Source organism: Abramis brama (assembly GCF_963993115.1).
Source record: "Abramis brama genome assembly, chromosome: 2".
NCBI classification, from domain to species: Eukaryota; Metazoa; Chordata; class Actinopteri; order Cypriniformes; family Leuciscidae; genus Abramis; species Abramis brama.
The window spans coordinates 61,062,879-61,086,162 of NC_139964.1; the positions used below are offsets into that span (position 1 = coordinate 61,062,879).

Below are 23,284 nucleotides of genomic sequence, written 5' to 3' on the forward strand. Positions count from 1 at the left end.
ATTTCTTTCACCCTTTTATTGATGGACAGTGTTACATTGTGTGAGAGATTATTTGCTCCAAGTGAGAATGTTAGTGTGAAATTGAACACTACAGTATGCCAATGTTGATTTCAAAAAGAAACATTTGCTCAAAGCAAGCCAATCCACTTTTCCATGTTGATAAGAGCATTAAAATGAGAAAAAATAATGGGACAAAAAGAAATCAAGAGACATTTAGAATAGATAAAAATGTGCGATTAATTGCAATTAATCGCGAGTTAACTATGACATTAATGCGATTAATCGCGATTAAATATTTTAATCGTTTGACAGCACTAGTATATATATATATATATATATATATATATCTATATATATATATATATATATATATATATATGTATATATGTATATGTATATATGCCAGTTGGTGGCGCTATAACTTTGACTCACAATAGTTACATCCATCTGATCGGCCTCTTACTACGAACACACTGCTGAAGTTTCATCAAGATCAGTTAACGTATGCAGAAGTTATATTACTTCGTGTTTCTCTTTTCTCGCCATTGTTTCCTCGCCACGGCCAAACCGTTCGAGATATCAAAAATCCGTCCGGAATTTAGCATCCTCACTGTCTTGACTTCATGCTGACCGAGTTTGGAGGCGATTGGATGAATTCTCTAGGATGAGTACATCAAATTCCACAGCATGCGTTTTTCAAACAACCCATAATAGCCGACTTCCTGTTGGGCGGAGCTAATAACTTAGAGTGCGGAAGTTGTTCGGCCCGATGAGATCTATATGTGTACCGAGTTTCATATTAATTCATGCAAGCGTGTTTGATATATGGACCAAGTTTTCAGACCGTGTCCAAGGGGGCGCTGTTGAGCCCCCCTGCCACGCCCGGGTACCAGCTTCAGCCCGGCTCTGATGACCGTGGGTTCTGACCTGTGTGGAAAGTTTCAAGAGTTTTTGAGCACGTTAAGGGCCCCAAAAGCCCCTGAAACCTTGAAAAACAAAGATTAAATGGAATAGACAAATCCCCCCCCCCACACACACACAGACACACAGAGAGAGAGAGAAAATTCTCCAGAAAATCCACATTCAAACCAAAATATCTGACTTCCTGTGGGTCTGAGGTAATGACTGTAAATTAGAAAGTTGGCCTGCTTGATGAGAACAATACACCTACCAAGTTTTGTGATTCTAGGAAAAACTAAGCCCCCATTTTTTACTAAAGGTGGCGCTACTGAGCCATTCCACCACGCCCGTTTCTGAAACTTTCCACATGTCTACTGGATAATAAATGTGATGTGTCTGTCGAGTTTCATGCATTTTCAAGCATGTGAAGAGTCTCAAAAGCATCCGAAAAGAATATTAAAGTTTGATGCGTTGCCACGGCAACAGTATCTAAGATATCAATAATCCTTTCACAGGTCTACATCTGCCATGTGTCTACATTATACACATAAAGTTTTAAGCAAATCGGGTAAAAATAAGAGAGTGATTTCAAAGCATTTTGAAAGTGACACACTTCCTGTTGCCAGTTGGTGGCGCTATAACTTTGACTCACAAAGGTCACATCCATGTGATCGGCCTCTAACAACGAATACACTGCTCAAGTTTCAGCAAGATCAGATAATGTATGCAGAAGTTATAACACACTTCCTGTGTCCCATTATTCGCCATAAATTCGTTTCCTCGCCACGGCCAAACCGTTCGAGATATCAAAAATCCATTCGCAAGAATTCATCCTCAATGTCTTGACTTCATTCACACCGAGTTTGGCGGCGATCGGATGAATTCCCTAGGAGGAGTATTTCACATTCCATTGTATGCGTTTTCCAAACAACGTATAATAACCGACTTCCTGTTGGGCTTTTGTAAAACTTAGAGCATGAAAGTTGTTCGGACCGATGAGATCTATATGTGTACTGAGTTTCATATTATTACATGCAAGCGTGTTTGATATATGGACCAAGATTTCGGACCCCATTCCATGGGGGCGCTGTCGAGCCCCCCTGCCACGCCCGGGTACCAGCTTAAGTCCGGCCCTGATGGCCGCAGGTTCTGACCTGTGTGCAAAGTTTCAAGAGTTTTTGAGCATGTTAAGGGCCCCAAAAGTGGCAAAAAGGCACAAAAAAAAAATAATGAAGAAAAAAAAAAAATCCTTACGAAAACAATAGGGCCTTCGCCCTTTCAGGGCTTGGGCCCTAATAAAATGCTGCGTGGAGTCATTCGACCAAAATGCGGCGTGAATACAACCAATCAGCGCACAAGTCCCACCCCTGAAAGTTTCTGAACTTTGAAAAAGTACTACCTCATGAGCAGGGACTATCGGAGGTGGAAATATTTACCCGGAACTTCATTTAGACCCTGCTTCCTGCGGTGTAAACACATCGAGTACCAGCCCAAAGTTCCTAGTTCCTGGGGAAAGTTTCTGCGGTGGAAACGCGGCTTATGAGGTTATTGTGTTCCTCATATTATCTCACCCTTTATCCTGCAAACTGGCAAACAAGCATAAATCAGCCTAGCAAGCCAACATAGAAATTCATGCATGCATGAAATTCGTGCAGAGCCGGCCTGAGGCATAAGCAAACTAAGCCCCCAATTGAGTTTTTTTTTCTTTTTTTTTTTTTCTACATATTAATTAAATTAAACAAGTGACATGAATGAATTAATGACTAATTCAAGACAAGAAAATTCTGATTTCATGATCAATATACCTGCCTACAACTGCTGCTGTGTCTGCCAGTGTTTGAGTCATGCGCATAAACTTGCGTGCATAGACAATTTGTGCGCAAAGTCACGGTAATGTTAAGCCATGTCACAAAAATTTGATTTGATCAATGATTGATGATTGACATTTAAATCAATGATTTGTCCTTTAAATTGAATAATATTCAGAACAGAACAAGAATAAAAAAATAACTATAAACAAGCCAAAACGAAATAATTTAAAGCGAAAGTGAAAGTAAGTGGCATTGGGCTCACGTATCTCTCTCATTAGAATCAAAATGTTTTAACATTCGCGATGTATTTGGATGGTAAACTATTCTTTATTATAGCCTTTGTACTTAATTCATGTTCCAATATCGATGGAAAAAAATCATCCTCTTCACACGCGCAAAAAAGTGCTTGGAAACATCGTAGTGGACCGGTGATTACATAGAATGGTACAAATTCTATTACTGATTGTTTAAACAGAGCAGCGTAATTTTTATATGTTAGGTTGACTATTTTATTATTATATTTTATTATGGCTATAATGAACAGGCTGCGATGTCAAGATTACATTGCTGGAATATGTTTTGTGTGTGTGTGTGTGTGTGTGTGTGTGAGGCGCGGGCGCTATTGAACAGTGGAAACATAAAAACATACTCCGTCATGTTCATAGAAGACATCTTTCAAACTGCAAAGTGTTGCAAAACGTTCAAGGATATTTTGCAAATAATTTATTTAATGTGTTTTGTGACAGTTTGTTTTCAGAAGTTTCAAAGAGTTAGTAAAAGAGTAAAGAAAAAGTTAAAACTTTTTATTTAAGTAGGTCTATCTATTTTTTATTAAGTATTTATTTTGTATTAATACATAACCTCATTGTATTAATTTATAATGTAACATTATAGCGTGACATTTGTGTCAATAATCGTCAAACAGGTGACTCCGCGTGGTGGGAGGGGGCCCCCAAATCAAATTCTGCTTAGGGCCCCCAAAAGGCTCGGGCCGGCACTGAATTTGTGGGTATTTTTAGACAGTAGTTCAATGAAACCAGGTCCTCTGTTTAGCTTGATATCAACAGAGACCTTCCTGATATCAGGTTGAAGTAGTAAAATATATTTTCTGAATGGATTTAAATAAGTTGTACATTACATAGTTTCTTTGTCTCTTTATAGTGGAGATTAAGAAAATCCCCCCTCCAGTATCTCCCAAGCCAAGTCCACCTCCTACACTGCCCAAACCTGTAAAAATCAAGCCAATCCATACCACTGGAACTCCCGGCTCTCCTCAGGCTGATGTTCTCAGCCCATCTAGTGCCTCCTTCAGCCCTGCTTCAATTGAACAACTGGAACATCTACCACAGACTTTGAGTCCGGTCACCCCAAAACCAATGGAGGGAAGCATGCTGTCTCCACGTCCAGCAACTTCTCCAGCTCAGAGCCCACAGACACCCCAGACACCCCAAACCCCACAAACACCCTCTACACCAGGTTCAGCTCCAGTGAAGCCCCCGAGGTCCTCCATGGCTGGTCTCTCAGTGGACATCCCAAGCCCTCTGGAAGTGGAGTTGCCTGGAGTAGACATGCAAAAGAGGCTTAGAGAAGTAGAAAAACAGAGAGAGGAAGATGATGTGAGGAAGCAAGATAGAGTAGAGGAAGTCGGAATTGCTAGAATGGAAAGGGCAGGTCTGATCCAGGTTGATCCAACATTTCAAGGTGAACAAGGCCTGATTTCAGGTTCCTCAGCAGGGAGTCATTTCAAAGAGACAGGGGAGGGCGCAGAACCAGTAGTAATGAGAAGAAGGAAGGTAGGCGTAGCCAGACAGACACAAGTAGAGGGTGAACCACAAGATGGAGTTGGAAAAACAGAGGTGGAAAGCCAAGGGTTATTGATAGCTGGTTCAGGGAACATGGTGCAACTCAGACTGGAGGAGACAAGTGCGTCCCTGGCTGCTGCTCTGGAGGTAGTGGAGGAGAAGATTAAGAAGGATGACAGGTATAAAAGTAGATGTTTCTAGACACTAAAACAAATTATGTTCTTTCTCCTTGGCACTTAGCAGTCTCTTCATTGCATGATGATGATGTTACTTGTTGAAACTCACCATTCTTTTTCTTCTACTTTCTGTTTCTTTTCCTCTTCAGCTCCATTGTGGACAACAAGAGCACAGTTAACATTCTCGATGACATTGGCAGCATGTTTGATGACCTTGCGGACCAGTTGGATGCCATGTTAGATTAAAAATGAAAAAATATATTAGATTCCTTAGGAAGTGTGAAACACACAAGCTTCACTTTCTCAGTGTGGACAACCGAAACCAACTTTGATGCCTCTGCAGTATTGGAATCTCGATAGGGCAAATTTAGCTCTTCCATTCTAACGTGTGTAGAAGTCTACAATTGAGCATCTCTGAGAAAAGCCTAAGATCTAAATTTTGACTAACATCATTCTCCACCTTTACATTCTCCACCAGCTTTTCGTCTTACTCTAGTGGCCAGAATAGGTACTGCAAGTACATATCCTGACCTGCAAATACGGCCTGCTGTCTTGCTGCTTCCAGAGATAAGCACAATTTTAAGAGAGACTATGTGACAAGCTTTCTAAATATCATTAAGCAGAGAAATGCTTATACGTGTGAGTGTGTGTATATGTGTGTACAATATGTGGGGAGAGAGTTCGATGAATATTTCTTTTTAAAGGCAGTGCTAAGAGCAGTAAATGTACATCATATTCTCTTTGATGATGTTAGGAAGCTGTATTGCTCTTTTCCAAATCTCTGCTGAGAGCTTGTCCACAAGTAAAGGGGAGCTTTGAATTTCACCTTGTGTAAAACACTTGGTTTGGACTAAAAATTTGAAGAGCACAGTCCCATTTATGACCCTGAAAATATTATGACTTTTTTGGACTATTTCTTTGATCCCTTGAAGTATAATGAAGAAAAGCTTTGGACTTAAAGAGGTATATTGTAATCTTTACGTATGTTATTGTTGTTGCTGTTGTTGTTGTTGTTGTCAGTGTGTGTGAATGTTTGACTGTGTAGTGTAGTTTTTGCATTGACAAATCCCACCCTGCCCAAGGTGTAATACATAGATATAGACAGAATTCAGAATAAAACGCTGGAAAAGACTAGTGTATATATGACATATAGGTTATAGTTATCATTGATAGTCTAGAGTATGGAATGCATCAATATGGAATGATACAGACACCTGCTCATTCCTAATGTGCTCTAATAAGTGTTTATGTGTGTGTTTGTTTGTGTGTTTGGAGGGGAGGTCTGTTTGAGCGTGAGAGAATAAGGAAGTGTGTGTTTATAGTTCTAGGAAAGAAATAGCATGTTTGTCTTCTCTTACAAAAATGTACCATGTTTTTGGACATGGTACCATGGTATTTTTGAAGTATCTTGGATGACAATGTATTGTATATTCTACAGTACATGAATATGGTGATTATACAGTACCATGGTACAGTACCAAGTACTGTTGTATTATCATCTGATAACACAGTACCACCACAGTACTTTTTGTAAGGGCTGAGAGTATTGATCTCTTGGACAGTGCAATTATTCCTGTTTTGTCATGCAAACAAAAAAGACTTGCTGACAGAAGTTGCATATTCCATACAAGTGGCTAAAATTAGATAATTTAATACTGTCATTGCAAGATGTATAAGACTACAGAGCAATATTTTTGATCCATGCACCATGTTATTAATTTAGCTTTACAAGTAATACTTTAAAACCAGCCATCTGGGATACAACATAACTGAGTATTTTCTGACAATCATGACAACTTTGTCCTTGATTATGACCCTGCAAAGTCAATGATATAGATGTTGGAGTATAAAATCTTTTACAGTGTAAAACTGTGTAATAATCAGTTGTTATTTTGTGTAAACCTTCAGATGGCTAATGTGTTTGTCTGACCCTGGTGAAAAAATCATCAAAGACCTCTTCCATGTAAAAAGCATTGAGAATATGTGGAATTAATATAAATAAATTGTTATGAATATAACCCTAGTGACATCTGAGAGTTTTGTAAAGTATTTTATAATTGGCCATATATTATATCACATTATATTTTGGTTTGCATCATATTTAAGGAATGTTATTAAACTTTTTATGGTTTTATTTGAGGTAGCTTAAAATATGCATAATAATATGCAATTGTCTTCCAAAAATACTATTCAGAATTATCTTAATTATCTTAAACACTGTTTAGAATACCAGGTTTCCCAAACACTCCCCCATCTTCCATTGGTTGGAAAAACAGATAGTCCCACCCCAAACACATGCCATTGGTTGAGCCAATGTTGCTATTATAGTTGGTTAGTTTTTGCATGCATAATAATGCTAACATTTCTTTATTGTATTATTTCCTAGTTATTTTATCAGTGTCTAGTTTTCTGGAGGGATTTTAAAAGAAAGGGGCATAGATTCTTCTTTTAACTTCCTGTCAGGCAAATTACAGCCACTATTTAGGTGTAAGGTGTTGTACATTTTTGGACTACTGTATCCTATGGAGATATATATTTACTTTACAATTTTAATATAGGCTATATCACTTATAAATGATTCATTACAAAATGAATAGTAGTTATTACGATTAATGTGGTTTGGAAGGTAAAATGTAACTGGAAAAAAAAAATATTATCAGAAAATCAACGTGCCTAATAATTATAATAGATTGCCTCTGTATCTGGCTTATTCTTTTTATAGAATTAACAGATTTTTATACTGTTGTGCAGTAGTTTGGGCACTACATTTGTCTTTAAACAGTTTGACATTAAGTATTGGAATATGCTTTCAAAATTGTGTGCATTCATTATGCACTGTAAATGTTAGAAGCACTTTAGTACACTACCCCTGCTGTAGGCCATTGCTTAGAAAAAAGTTTCTCTTTTAAATGTATTTCTGTCAGGTCCATTAGGTCAAGAACACAGACAATAAAAATAATTAAAGAATTTATATTGAATAGATTGCAAACAGGTTGATGTTCCTGAATTGAATTTGGCGGTATGGCTCTGTTCAGGGAGTCCTCTGACCTTTCATGAGCACCATGAAATAGCAGAGAGTCAGAGGACAGCAGCAGCAGCATTAGGGAACGCTCACACAGTTTAGGACTGTGAGAGCTAAAATATCCCCCCTGTGAACAGAGCAGGCAACATGACATAAAGCAAATACCATGTTATGCATAAGGAGGAGCTGGGGAGGTGGTGGGCAGCAGAAGCGAGCAGCAAGTATGTATGAGCAACTGAATGTGCTTTAAATAGGGTGCCTTGTTTGAGCTTTGGCCATTGAGCAGCGAGGGGAGTTAACGAGCTAATGCAGCTCAGCTGGAGCAGATCAGCTGATGGGACAGTGTTGTTAGCAAACAGCATTAGCAGCGTCTTGACTACCTGGCCTGCCAGAACTGACGCTGACGCTCAATTTCTGTCAGGTCCATTAGGTCAAGAACACAGACAATAAAAATAATTAAAGAATTTATATTGAATAGATTGCAAACAGGTTGATGTTCCTGAATTGAATTTGGCGGTATGGCTCTGTTCAGGGAGTCCTCTGACCTTTCATGAGCACCATGAAATAGCAGAGAGTCAGAGGACAGCAGCAGCAGCATTAGGGAACGCTCACACAGTTTAGGACTGTGAGAGCTAAAATATCCCCCCAAACAAAACCACACCTGGCAATCCTCTGAGATACGGAGGATGATTTTATTTTAACAATTTATATGCTTAGTAATCTACAAATATACACGGATAATTTGCAATATGTTATAATCAGATGAGTCCTGACCACCCATGAGTTAGCAGAATCAGGGGACAGCAGCAGCAGTATGTTCTGATCAGATGAGTCCCCTGACCATCATGAATTAGCAGAGTCAGGGGACAGCACAGTATGAGGAGATAGCAGCCGCATATAGGGACAGCATTATCAGCATGAGGGGATGCAGCAGCAGCATAAGGGCTCTCACATTATTTTGACTAGATGAGCTATTCCCCCCAAAACAGAAATTGAGTGTCTCGAACGGTGTCGTCTGAGCCACCCTAATTTAGCAATTATATTATGGTAAAAATTATTAATTAATTACTGAAATGACTATTCAAGACCACAATAGCTAAAACATGCTGTTACCTAGAATTATCTGTCTTTGAACTGTTTTTACAGTCTACAGTGTAAGCGCTATGAAGAGATGACTAAGCCACCTTCTGAGAAACAAGCTAGATGAAGGATTTAAACAGCTTTTTACCAGCGTACAGATCAGCAGAAGCGAGCAGCAAGTATGTATGAGCAACTGAATGTGCTTTAAATAGGGCGCCTTGTTTGAGCTTTGGCCATTGAGCAGCGAGGGGAGTTAACGAGCTAATGCAGCTCAGCTGGAGCAGATCAGCTGATGGGACAGTGTTGTTAGCAAACAGCATTAGCAGCGTCTTGACTACCTGGCCTGCCAGAACTGACGCTGACGCTCAATTTATGCATCAGTCTAATCAAATAAGCAAATTTGTGTCATTGATCATGTGACTCGTTTTTGGATGGTTTGGATGGTTTTTAAATGCGAGTTTTATTATTTAATTAGAAGGAATACATGTTTAACAGCCCAAATATTAAATATTTAAGGTATCTATCCCTGCAGCTGGAACCAGAAGAGATTTGTCATTATTTTCCATAAATGGGCAAGTAAGTGTGACGCATCTGTTCAGATGGGTTGTCATTGGCTGTGACATTCTTTTATATATTTTAACCCATATAAAATGGCGCTTCATGTTAGAAAGTATGTTTTTTAGTTATACATTAAGTTAACTATAAAGTGTCTCTATGTTGTGAAAAATTGCTCCTTTACCGAGATCACAACCCTAACCCTAAGCATTTGTGCACATTTCAATGAACTACAGCACCATGTTTCCTGTTCCATTGATGGAATGACAGAGATATGTGGGTAATGTAGTTTAAAACGTTTAGTAATGAAACAATAAATGTTAAATAAATAATATCTTTAATGGACAACTGGATATCTAAATATGTTCATTGTACAAACCTTTATGACATACTTGAGCAACAGTCTGAAATTTTACATTTTACTGAGAGAAAACCTTTATGTCAGCTTTCCATATATGTCTGAAAACTGTGCCCAACATAATTTAGTAAACATTGCATAAGCAGTTGTCCTGCCGATTTTCTCTTTGATACACTAACCGGACTTGAATTGTGCATTTGTTTGCTCTTCCGGGGCCTTCCCTGGGGTGGAATGTATGTGCAACATTTGTTGCATTGTTGTCCCAAACATCATTAACCAGATCAAAATATTTAGGTCCTAAGTAAAAGAATCATGGTAATTAATTATATGTAGTTATTTTTAAATTATGAACTAAATTCATAAGAAATGAAAATTTCTTAAAAGACTCTTAAAAGAGTCGCAGCTCTCTGGAAATTCCTTTTGGTCGTAAAACGTCTCGGTTACATATGGTAACCCTCGTTCCCTGAGGGAGGGAACGGAGACGTACGTCGTGGTGAACGACGAATAGGAATCTCGCTAGAGAGGCCAATCTACTTCGAGTGAAACTAAACGAGCCAATGCATATTGGCGTGCAATCATTTGCATCAGCTGTGCAGCCTCGCAGCGCGGGTATTTAACGAGCAGCTGGTGCGATTGCACTTCAGTTTTTTGCTGAGGAGCCGAGCCGGTGAGCTGGCTGCCCCGGCGGGTCGCAGCAGATGTGGCGACGGGACGTACGTCTCCGTTCCCTCCCTCAGGGAACGAGGGTTACCATATGTAACCGAGACGTTCCCTATCGTCCGGTCACTACGACGTACTTCGTGGTGAACGACGAATAGGAATCCCTACCAAAGCGCCACAGCTGCTGCACCCCATCCAGCGCCCTGAGCAAGCCTCTACACCTTCTTGCCTGGAAGGACGATAGGAGAGGGCTTACACTGAGAGTATCCTTCACTGTTGTTCCGTGATAACCCATACAGTGAGATTATTGGATAACACTGGGAAAGCATGCCCGATCTGAGGGAGGGGAACGCTGCGGGAGCCACATTCTTAAGAAGAGTTATGTGGGAATACACATATGGACTAACCCGAGGGTTGTACTGCATATGAATAGTGGGTGGCTTAGCCCAAGGGAAAGACACAGGCTTCCGTTCAGGAGCAGCCGTGGAAGATATACACATATGGGATCCCCGTAGGGTCACACATATGGGACCCAGCCTAGACCCGGTTCTCAAGGATTCAGCGGATAAAGGCCTGGCACCGGACGCTCCGCCACGTCCGGGCCGAGGGTGTTTGGAGGACTCGACAGGTTTTGACTCTGGAGCAATAAGGGTGCACAGTAGGGTGCAGCAAGCCGACAGAGCCGATACTCACAGTGCTTCTACCCGTTTAGGGCGAGAACACGGGAGGACACGGGCTCTACACGTAGGCTATAGTATCTAGCGAACGTGTTAGGTGTCGCCCAGCCCGCAGCTCTACAGATATCTGTTAGCGAGGAGCCACGTGCCAGTGCCCAAGAGGATGCAACGCCTCTCGTGGAGTGTGCATGCAACCTGAGCGGGCAGGGCGCGCCTTGAGCTTCGTAAGCCAAGGCGATGGCATCCACTATCCAGTGGGCCATCCTCTGCTTGGAGACAGCCTTTCCCTTCTGCTGGCCTCCGTAACAGACAAAGAGCTGGTCTGAGGTCCTGACGCTTTGGGTTCTGTCCACGTACATACGCAGAGCGCGAACGGGACAGAGCAAAGCCAGGGCTGGGTCTGCCTCCTCCAGGGGCAGCGCTTGCAGGTTCACTACCTGATCTCTAAAAGTCTTCAAAGAGAGAAGCTTTAAATCTACTGACTGCAAAGGCTCAAAGGGAGCATCCTGAAGTGCTCGGAGCACCAGGGAAAGGTCCCAAGAGGGTATGGAGGGGGGACGAGGAGGATTTAATCGTCTCGCCCCCCTAAGGAACCTGACGACCAGGTCGTGCTTTCCAACTGTTTTGCCATCTATGTGGTCATGATATGCTGAAATAGCAGCAGCATGTACTTTAAGGGTGGAGGGAAACAGCCTTCGCTCCAACCCTTGCTGCAAGAAGGAAAGTACTGACCCTATCAAACATCTTCGGGGGTCCTCACTGTGGGAGGACACCACTCGACAAACAGATTCCACTTCAAGGCGTATGCACGTCTCGTAGACGGCGCTCGCGCAGAAGTGATGGTGTTAAGTACCTCTGGGGGTAAGTCACCTAGAACCTCCGCGTCCCGTCCAGGGACCAGACATGGAGTTTCCAGAGGTCTGGACGCGGGTGCCATAGGGTGCCCCGTCTCTGAGTCAGAAGATCCTTCCTCAGAGGAATGGGCCAGGGAGGGACTGTCACAAGGAGCATGAGTTCTGGGAACCAAGTCCGGGTGGGCCAATAGGGAGCCACCAGAAGGACCTGCTCCTCGTCCTCCCTGACTTTGCACAGGGTCTGTGCAAGTAGGCTCACTGGGGGAAATGCATATTTGCGGAGGCCCCGGGGCCAGCTGTGTGCCAGTGCATCCGTGCCGAGTGTTCCCTCGGTCAGGGAGTAAAACAACCGGCAGTGGGAGGTTTCTGAGGAGGCAAACAGGTCTACCTGAGCCTCTCCGAAATCTCTCCAGATCAGCTGAACCGCCTGGGGGTGGAGTCGCCATTTTCCCGGGAGCCCAGCTCGTGATAGCTCGTCGGCCACACGGTTGAGCACACCGGGGACATACATGGCTCGAAGCGACCTCAGATGCTTCTGACTCCAAAGGAGGAGATGGCGGGCGAGTTGCGACATGCGATGGGAGCGTAGACCACCGTGACGGTTGATGTACGCAATGGTCGCAGTGTTGTCCGTACGGACCAGCACGTCTCTGCCCTGTAGCGGCCTTTTTAGGCGGCTCAGAGTGAGATGTACTGCTAGCAACTCGAGGCAGTTGATGTGCCAGTGCAGTTGGGGGCCCGTCCACACCCCTGACACTGCATGCCCGTTGTACGTGGCACCCCAGCCGGTGGCAGAGGCATCTGTGAACACCACAGCATGCCTGGACACCTGTTCCAAGGGGACTCCTGCCCAGAGGAACGAGGGTTCTGACCATGGACTGAAGGTCTGCTGGCACTCCGGTGCGATTACCACCCAGTGAGTGCCGTGATGCCACGCCCATCTCGGGACTCGGCCGAAAATCCAGTGCTGAAGCGGTCTCATATGGAGCAGTCCAAGCGGGGTTACCACTGCTGCCGCTGCCATTTGCCCCAGGAGCCTCTGAAAGAATTTCAGTGGGACCGCTGTCCTGCCTTTGAACATGTTCAAGCAGTTCAACACCGACTGAGCGCGCTGCTCTGTGAGGCGCGCTGTCTGAGCGACCGAATCCAACTCCATACCGAGAAAAGAGATCCTCTGCACGGGGCGAGTTTGCTCTTTTCCCAGTTGACCTGAAGGCCCAGCTGGCTGAGGTGCCTAAGCACGAGGTCCCTGTGTTCGCATAACTGATCTCGAGAGTGTGCAAGTATGAGCCAGTCGTCGAGATAGTTGAGGATGCAAACGCCCTGTTCTCTCATGGGAACAAGGGCCCCCTCTGTGACTTTCGTGAAGACACGGGTAGACAGAGACAGGCCGAAGGGCAGGACCTTGTACTGATATGCTCGACCCTTGAACGCAAAGCGCAGAAACGGCCTGTGTCGAGGAAGAATCGAGACATGAAAGTACGTGTCCATCAGGTCGATCGCTGCAAACCAATCTCGGGGACGGATGCATTCGAAAATGCGTTTCTGCGTGAGCATTTTGAACGGTAGCTTGTGAAGGCTCCGATTCAAAACTCACAGGTCCAAGATCGGTCGTAACCCACCACCTTTCTTGGGTACAATGAAGTAGGGACTGTAGTGCCCTGACCTCATATCAGCTGGAGGGACCGGCTCTATCGTGTCCTTCGCCAGTAGGACTGCGATCTTCGCGCACAAGACATGGGCATCGGCTGCTCTCACTGTAGTGGAGTGGATGGCTCGAAACTTTGGGGGACGCCGGGCGAACTGAATCGCATAGCCGAGCCTGATGGTCCGAATGAGCCAGCGAGACGGACTGGGGAGCGCTAGCCAGGCTCGCAGAGACCGTACAAGCAGGACCAAAGGGACCGTAGGCGTACCCGGAGTGGGGCAGCGAGGTGGAACACAGGGGCTTGGCTCGGAAGGCTCTCTCTGGGAGGCGGCCCGTAGCGGAGTCTGAGTGTGCTGTGCAACACTTACCTGGTTCCACGAGGCAGGAGGTGCAGGAGGCAGCTTGGTTGCGTTCTCGAACCGCACACTGTTGCCTGCTGGCGATAGAAGAGGCGGATGAGAGTGGTGAAGATTCTCTCCTCCCACTGTTCTCCTGGCCCTCTTCAGACCCAGGGATAGAAGAACTGCTCTTTTTTTTTTTTTTTTTTTTTTTTGAGAATTTAGGTACCACTGTGACTCCAGTGGTGGAACACTCAAAAGGTTTGTTCCCCGGCCCTCCACCGGAAGAGAGCAGCTCCACCCATCTCCGGGTCACCCATCTCAGGGGTGATTGTTTCACCGACTACTTAAACAGTGGCTGAGACGGGCGGTGTCATCCTCCTGCAGCGGACACAGTAGAGCAGGCTGTGTCGGAGTGTTTTTTTTTTTTTTTTGCAGGGGATGACACCCCTGGCGACGAGTAGACTGAGGGGCAGCCCACGAGGCACTCTGGTGGTACGTCGGGGAAGCGCTTCAGTCTGCTGCTGACTGTGGAGAACTGCTGGGCCAATTCTCAACAGTGTCGCCAAAAAGGCCACCTTGTGAGATGGGAGCATCGAGAAAGCGTACTTTGACGACGTCTCGCACCTCTGCAAGGACAGCCAGGGGCGCTTCTGGACCACCAAGGTGGACATCGTCTGGCCGAGGGCCTGCGCTGTGACTTGAACACGGTCAGTCGACAAGTGCAGCTCAACTCCGGCTCAGAACTACCCTCGTGCAATAAGAGTGCCTTGGCCTCGTATGCAGGGCAGAGGTGGCCCGCCAGAGGCACAGCCACCCCACCATCGAGGGTAGCGAGAGAGGTGGAAACTTATTTTGGCACTTTTGGCGTTCCATATTTTGGCACTTTTGGCGTTCCATATTTTGGCACCAATATAGCTCCATACTCCTAAGTTTTCAATGCACATCCGAGAAAGACCTGGGAAAGCATGGCTGTCAGTTCTGAATCTGATTCAGCATAAGCACACACACTATTACAGTGGGAAGCATACCCTCATTTCCAGAACAAAACAGGCCCTCTCTCCAATGCAGCAATCGACATCTGCCCTCAGCTGGAGCCCTGAATGAAACGCTAGGTTAATCCAATATTGAAAGACCAGCAATCCCATCCAGAAGCTGCACAACTTGTAATGCGCTAGAGAGGGAGGGGCCCTAGGGGGTTGGTTCCCCGAAGGAGAAGCCCTCAGCTCTCAGATCACCCAAGCCATTTTACTGAAGTAGACCTCTCCTGGTGGCCACCAGGGAGGGCGCTACAACAGAGAATAGACAAGGAGACCGCGCACCTAGAGCGCCGAGCGAGCGCTGGGTTGCCGTGACAACCCGCGCTGTAGCCCGGCAGCTCGACGGCACACGACACGCTGAGGAGCGAGAGATCCGTCAGGTTTTCCCCACGGAAGCTCTCGCCTATGGTCCCCCAGAGTGTCGAGCAGACCTGCAGCTGTGCTTTTACACACAAGCAGTGGCTGGCCAACAACAGAGGGGACAAGAGTTGACCGGCGTGCCGACGTGGTCATGTTCCCGTGCGAGAACATGAACCACCCACGAACACAGTCTCACATGTTTCCCAGGCATGCGAGACAGTGATCGTGGCCCTCAGTGAGGACAGGAAATGACCGCAACCAGAAACACACGGGTGGAATGTCATCTTTAGAAAGACGCAACTCACACCCATGTAAGCTCTTTCAGGGAAATACTCTCCTTGGTACTGAAGCACGCAGGGGAACGGTCGCAGCGGACACAGACAGAATATGCAACCTGTCGTGCGCTGTCTCTCTTCACGGCGGTCTTACCAGCCATAAGAACGGCTATTCAGCGCTCTTGGCGCACCGTTACCAGCTGTGAAAACAGCTTTTTTGTTTTGCTCAGTCAGTAACACAAAAACAAAAGAGAGAGAAAAAGAAAGTCGACCCCACTGCTGCGCTGTATCGCCCACACCAGACACGAGAGATCATCCTGAAGAGCTTGCTCGTTGTTTGATCACTCAGTAGATTAAACAGCATCGAAACGCTTGGCTCCGAAGCAAAAAGCTGAAGTGCAATCGCACCAGCTGCTCGTTAAATACCTGCGCTGCGAGGCTGCACAGCTGATGCAAATGATTGCACGCCAATATGCATTGGCTCGTTTAGTTTCACTCAAAGTAGATTGGCCTCTCTAGCGAGATTCTTATTCGTCGTTCACCACGACGTACGTCGTAGTGACCAGACGATAGGGAACTCTTATTGGTCCCAGTGTGTCCTGTTACAAGACACCGCGTTCTGCCAGTGTGTTAGCTTCACTTGCGATGTTAGTTTTTGGGGGAAGTTTCACAGGCCTTTGTTGGGAGAGTGAGTTTGCTGGATTATTCATTAAATAAATAAATAATTTGTGTGTGTCTGATTGGGCCAGATCTTAAAAGAGCTGTTGAGTTTAATATTGTAGAGATCTTAAAAAAAGTACCAAGTTATCTGTAATCCTGCAAGACAGAAAGGAAGGTAATTTTATTACATTACATGAAAGTAGTCAGTTTATATTGTTTTATGGTGCGTAATTTTAAACACCTTTAACCTTATTTTAATTATTCTTAGGTTAGGTAAAGTAAGTCAAATCTGTCCTAAATAATAAGCATTTGAATTTCCATACTTACAATATTTAGATCACAGAAGACTTCCCCGTGGTCAGTTCAGCTCAATCTTTTGTAAAACAGAGACTTATGGCAGGCGAGCTTCTTAATTTCAATTATATACATTTTTTATTGAATACAATCAATCAATCAATCAATCAATCAATCAAAACTTTATTACAGACTCAAGTACTTAGCCGTATGTTAGTTAAGCCCATTATTATTTCATTTTGTGACCCATCAAGCCGGCAAATGAATTTAAACATTAGGTTTCTTAAAACAGCATGAACGGTCCTTACTCTTGCAACCACAAACATCTCACTTGCACTACACCATCTTGGTCTTGTGAGTAACATTCTCATTGCGTCGTTATATGCTACTTTCAATTTTAAAAGACTTGCCTTTCTATAATTTGACCACAAGTGTGCAGTATAGAACGGTGTGCAATATGCTTTAAACAGAGATATCTTCACACCAACCGTACATGCCCTAAATTTACGTAAAAGAATATTGGTTTGTGCAATGTGCATACATCATGCGACATTGCCTGTAAATATCTTCATCATCTGCCATTTTATCAGTGATAAAATGACCAAGGTATTTCACCTTATTACAGACTCTAAGCTTATTATTAGCCAATTTAAAATCAGGGTAGTTCAAACATTTATCATCTTTAGTTCTACTGATCATGACGACACTCTTATTGGCATTATATTTGATATCATGTTCCACACCATATACCGAACAGATTGTAAGAAGATGCTGTAATCCAGCACTACTTGGACTAAAAATCACAAGGTCATCTGCATACATAATATGGTTCACTATTGAATTACCAATCATGCACCCAGTATTACAGGGCAGGCTCTCAACTGCCTGGACAGATCGTCCATATAAAGATTAAAAAGAGCAGGTGACAAAATACCCCCTTGTCTGACTCCATTGCCAACCCCAAATAGAGCGGAGACACTATTGCCCCATTTCACTTGCATAGTCTGGTGGGCATACCAGTAAGCCAAAATTCTCACAATATACTTAGGCACCCCTCTTTGCTTAATTTATTAAACAATTTACCATGATTTATACAGTCAAATGCTTTAGAAGCATAAATAAAACACATTAGAACTGATGAGTTTTTATCTCTATATTTGTTCACAATTTCCTTTAGAGCATACAGTGCTATGCATAAGTTTAGACACCCATGCTAAAGTTGACTAAAAAGAGGAAAAAAAAATCATCTTTTGGAAATTGAACTTAAGCCATTACTGCATCACTTTGAATAAATACTCATTTGATAACTAATTTTAATGTATTTTTCTTTGGTATTTTGAGAGATAATCTCATGAACTGCAGGAAAGTGCAAAATCAAGTCAGATTTAGAGGAACAACAATAGGAAAACTCAAACATTTCAAATTGTTAGATAATTCTTTTTGTTTTGCTATAGTATTTTTGTTACCTTTTGCAATTCCATTGACCGTGTACTTATATTAACATAAAGGTAGTACCCAAAAATTACATTTCAGTTTTACATTTACTCAACCTAATTTCATGAAATAGGAAAGGACATATTACATATGAATTAAGTCAAATACTCATTTGCTATTTTAACTCAATAGTGATGAACAGCAAGTCAAGTTAAATTTAGCCTTTACTTCCAAATTACTTTCATTTTCTATTTCTAGGAAATGTAGCCTGTTATATGAACATGCTATGAACAATTTCTGTTATCTAATGTTTGAAAATGTATGCATGTCAGTAAGTGACTGATATTTCAGTCTATATCTTAGCTTGATATATTTAGTTTATAGCTTGGACTAAAGGGGTGTGTGTGGTTCACATGAAGAACCTTTAACCTCCATGCAACCATTCCACTGCATAAAAGTTTCTGAAACTTATGAACTTTTTATGTTTATATTTGCAATAATATAAGAGCATGTGTGTGTGTGGTCTCATTTTTCATTATTTTGAGTATCTGACAAATATAGCTCTTAAAACTCAAAGTGTATATATATATATATATATATATATATATATATATATATATATATATATATATATAGGTAGTTGAAGTGACGTGGCTTTTTCACCGTCACAGAAGATACAAAATAATTTATTTCACATTTTCATCATTTAGAATACTATAAATGGTTAAACATTTTCTTGTTTTACATGAATTTGTTGTTTAAATACCCAAGTTATTTTTTATTTTTTTACAACTTTGAGCCAAATCTCAAAATAGTCCTATGGTGTGACGGTAGACAACATTATTTCATAAATATTAACTTTTATAAAGAAAATAATGTTTAAACATCTTAATGAACACTCCTGGCATAATTGTGCAAGTGTCTATTTCACTAAGTGGCCATCACTTTTCCTATACATACATTTCTAAAAGTGTAGGAATTGAATAAAGTTTGTCACAGAAAAAAAATGTCCTTTGGTGTTATGCAATAACCTGATATTAAGCTGGGCAATATCATGGACAACTAAATTTAGTTGAAAGACCCCATTCAGGCCCCTATGAAGCCCATGAGCAGTGCACATGGTAAGTATTTCTCTCAGAATCGTTCAAATATTTAACTATGTTTTCAGACCACTGAAGTTGTTAAGTTTTTTTGTCCTTTAGTGTGACACTCCTAAATTGAAATTTTTAATTAAAATTTGTATTTTTAACAGCAGGACTATGTAATATTATGCAAATGTATCATGCCAATTGCTAATAACAGTTCAGCTAGTATTAGCATGGTTATTAACTGCCACAAAAGCTCAAATGTCCTTTGGTGTGACAGAAAATGTCACAGGAAATGTCCTTTGGTGTGACGCTTTTGGTCTGTCACACCATAGGACACAGATGTCACATCATAGGACAAGACCACCTTAAGAAGCTTTTAAAACAAATATATAAAGTTTCAACAAAAAAACAAATGTCCTCCTTTATTATTGTTACAATAAACACTATATATTCTGACTCTTTTTATGCAATGACTAGCTTTGTCCTTTAGTGTGACGTTTTGTCCTATGGTCCTATGACTTATTTTAAAATATCTTTAAAAAAAAAAAAGTCAAGTTTGGCATTAGGGGAGTTACAATAATATCTCCTCTTAAATAGGTACAATTTCAAACAGGGGCTCGTTCTTCGTACCTTGCTCAAATGAAACATCCAAGATGATATCATCGTGCTAATCATGATCTGGCTAAAGCCCAATTTATACTTCTGCGTCGAACTTACGCCGTAGCTACGTCGTAGGCTGTGTGTAGCGCGCGTACCCTTCGGCGTACCCTGACGTGCACCTCTCCAAAAATGTAACAACGCGTCAACTCTACGCGGACGCAAGCGCTGTGATTGGTCTGCTAGGACTGCACCCTCGGGTTTCACATGCTCCCTCTGCGCGCGTGAACGCGGACAACGACGCAGAAGTATAAATGAAAACCAACGCGTTGCCTACAGCGTAGAGGCTCCGGCGTAGGTCCGACGCAGAAGTATAAATCAGCCTTAACTCGGTTCTTCGAACACACTTGCCGGATATGATTAGTACCGCTGGATTGAGTTATCCGAGATAGCTGCGCGTTCATGCGCTGGCTTAAAAGGGGATATGTATCGATAGTAGAAACATTGATCAGCAATGCTGCTATTGGCTGTTTAGCATGGCCAAAGAGCGCGCACAGTTTTTCTCATATGATATCTATGTTTTTTCTCCTCAGCAGAGCAAGAACTAATAGTCGAAGTTTATTCGGAATTTTAATGTTTAATCAAAACGCCAGGGAACACCTCAAAGTCTGCAAAAGCCAGGAGAGAGGGCTGGCAAAAAGTAGCAGACAATTAAAATCCATTAGAAGTGGCCATGTTAGATGTTTTTATCACTTATTAGCCTATATTTTTGTATTTTAATAATTGCATAATTACTTTGTTCATTGTAATGTCAGAGTCACCACACTAGAACATGGGAACAAATAAAAGTGAAGTACAAAAATATTCTACATAATGGTAATTTTTTGTTATATGAGTCTCTTCTATAAAAGGCACTGTTAAATAAATGGTTGTCTGTTTATAAAAGCAACCAAGAAAAAGGCTGAAAAAAAGAAAAGATCTTAGTAGCCTACACTGTAAAATATTTTTTGCTGCATTAAATTAAGGCCATATAGTCATTTCAACTGTTAAATCTTGAGCAATGATGAATTGCTTTGACTTGTGAAAGTGAAAACTGATAAACTTATGTTAATGTAAAAATATTTATTGAAGAAGAGTTCAAAAAGAGTTATTGATCACATTTTTCCCAAGTAGTTCATTGTAATGACATTGTGTTTTCCTCTTTTGTGCACTTTTACACAATACACCAACACTTGTTAACTTAAGTGGACATTTTCTAACTTTCCAAAGGAAAGAAAATATAAGACTTTGTAATGTCCATTTGTTTCCATTGCACTGGACAGTGAATAAACCCTCTCAGATAACTGTCATATTGAGGAACTAGCCTACCCGCAAATGCATAAATAACTTTACTTAATTTATACTTGTATGCTTTATGGCTGCAATATAAGTTTCAGGATTCCACATCTACAGAAAGGCCTAGAAGAGTCTGCACAGACAGAGGAGACAGGCCTACAGGTGGGCAGTGTATGGACAACTTTTCCTTTTTATTTGTTGCATGAGGCATGTGTCTAATATCTCTTGTTGCAGGCACTTGACCACTGGCTTTTCTTTACATAGAACAATTGAAATAAAACTCAAGGAACATATTTGTCTTTTATTAAACATTTAATGAAAAGTGTTTTGTTTTTTTTGGCAGTGTTGTGTAATATGGCACATGCAACAATGTCACAGGCCCTGTCAGGTATGCAACCCTCAGACTTTTCAGACACTGAAATCTTCCCTTTAGTTAGCCAAAGTTCATTTCATTGTGTGCCCTTGTCCTGGCTAGAGCTGCATTGTAACTGGTTTGGGTCAGGGAATGGGGTCATAAAACACCTGTCTGCAGACAGGAACATGTCATAATCACCTATGAAAAAATAAGTGTATACAGTGAGCTTGATATTTAATTGTGGAACTTTCCTTACCACTTTCAAATAATGTGCATAAATGTGAATCTCTGCAAATTCTTAAGTCATGCACAGATCCTGGCTATTTTGCTTTCACATTGTGATATGGAAGATTTGTCAACTGCCTTTTTTTTATTTGATATAATATAGTCTAAGACAGACAGCACTTTCCATCAAGTTCTCCGCATCTCCAAAAGGAAAGAGCCACTCGCAAATAATCTTAGGGTACAGTTTGTGCTGTAGTTAAAGCCCGACTCCGACAAGTCGAAAATAAATGTGCGTTTCCAACAAATTAATAATGTAAACGACAATCTCACGAGTCACGAGAAAAAATATATCTCTCAGAAAGTGCACTATCGCGCTGCGCTGACTTGCCGTATCATCTCCGTTTATGAGCCGCAGTCTAATCCTGTTTACATGAAATAAGCCTGCTCCCGAGCAGGTTTAAGATTGCGCACCTGTTGCTATGACAGCAAGTCCAGGATGAGCTTCGAAGAACCAAACAATCCAAGATCATGCCAAATCGCCAACAATCAAATCCAGCTAACGGAGTTAGCGACGTACGAAGAACGGGCCCCAGTTTTGTAAGGTTGGCGAAAAAGTTATTGACATTCGTAGGGAAAAGTTTATCAGGTTCGTCTATTCATGGTGAAAATGATTCTAATTAGTACTTTCATGTAAAATAAATATCATATTTATATTTATATCAAATATCATATTTAATATCAAATAAGAAAATAATGTTTTAATAATGTGAACAATTCTGTCTCAAGTATTTTTTTTATGTTATTTAATATAATTTCTTAGTACTTTTTAAATGTCACACCATAGGACACATTTACAGTAGGCTACTGTTGAGTGAAAACGTGAAAAAAAAAATATGTGAAGTCATTGACAAAATGAGTGACCACTACTATTTTCTGAAACTGCAGTTTTCATACTCCATAAATATATGTATTTTTTCTTAAAAGTTATGTTTTCCAAAAAAGTACTTTTTCTTGGCCATTTGTCAACTACCATTATTATTATTATTATTATTATTATTATTATTATTATTATTATTATTATTATTATTATTATTGTGGTGCAGTCTTGATTTCAGTTGCTTTAAGCGAGATACAAGTCATGTGTTCCAGGATAGAGCTGATATACTGTAAATATATTTAAGGGGAAAATAATAAAATGGGAGGAGCAAACAAAACCAGAGCAAAAATAACCAAATCTAGGTGAGAGGGTCCTTGTTATGGTTGGAGAAATTAACCCAATTGCAGACAGTATGCAATTAACACGGTTTTATTCAGACAAAACAGGGAAAACAAAACCCACGATGGGGCAAAACAAGGCTGGTGGGCAAAAACAAAGACTAACTATACTAGACTAAGACTTGACAGATAACTAGACAAATAACTAACAACAGCAACAAGATCAGGACTTTACAAGACAGAGTTCTTAACAAGGTACTCACAGGAAGATCTACACACAGGTAATGTATCACGGGAAGGTCTACACACAGGTAATGTATCACAGGATACACACACTGAGAATCACAATGAACAGGCACAAAACAGCAAACACAAGGGGATTAAATAGAGAGACTAATGATAAAACAACAGGTGACACAGGTAAAGCAATAATGACAAAACGAGGATAACAAGGGGGCGGGGCAAGAGAAAGAGACAACACAAGCACACAAAACATGGGTCTGTCATGATCCTGCCTCAAGAATT

General features: G+C 41.8%; 1 protein-coding gene across 1 annotated transcript in view; it reads left to right on the plus strand.

The window, feature by feature from the left end:
* LOC311070566 (caskin-1) overlaps positions 1-6,716 on the plus strand; it is a 57,958-nt gene extending 51,242 nt beyond the window's left edge. Inside the window, 2 exon segments of the mRNA XM_084094483.1 lie at positions 3,873-4,692; positions 4,839-6,716. Of these exon segments, the coding sequence (XP_083950609.1) occupies positions 3,873-4,692; positions 4,839-4,935 (917 nt within the window). The 3' untranslated portion in view covers positions 4,936-6,716.
* The last annotated feature ends 16,568 nt before the right edge of the window (positions 6,717-23,284 follow it).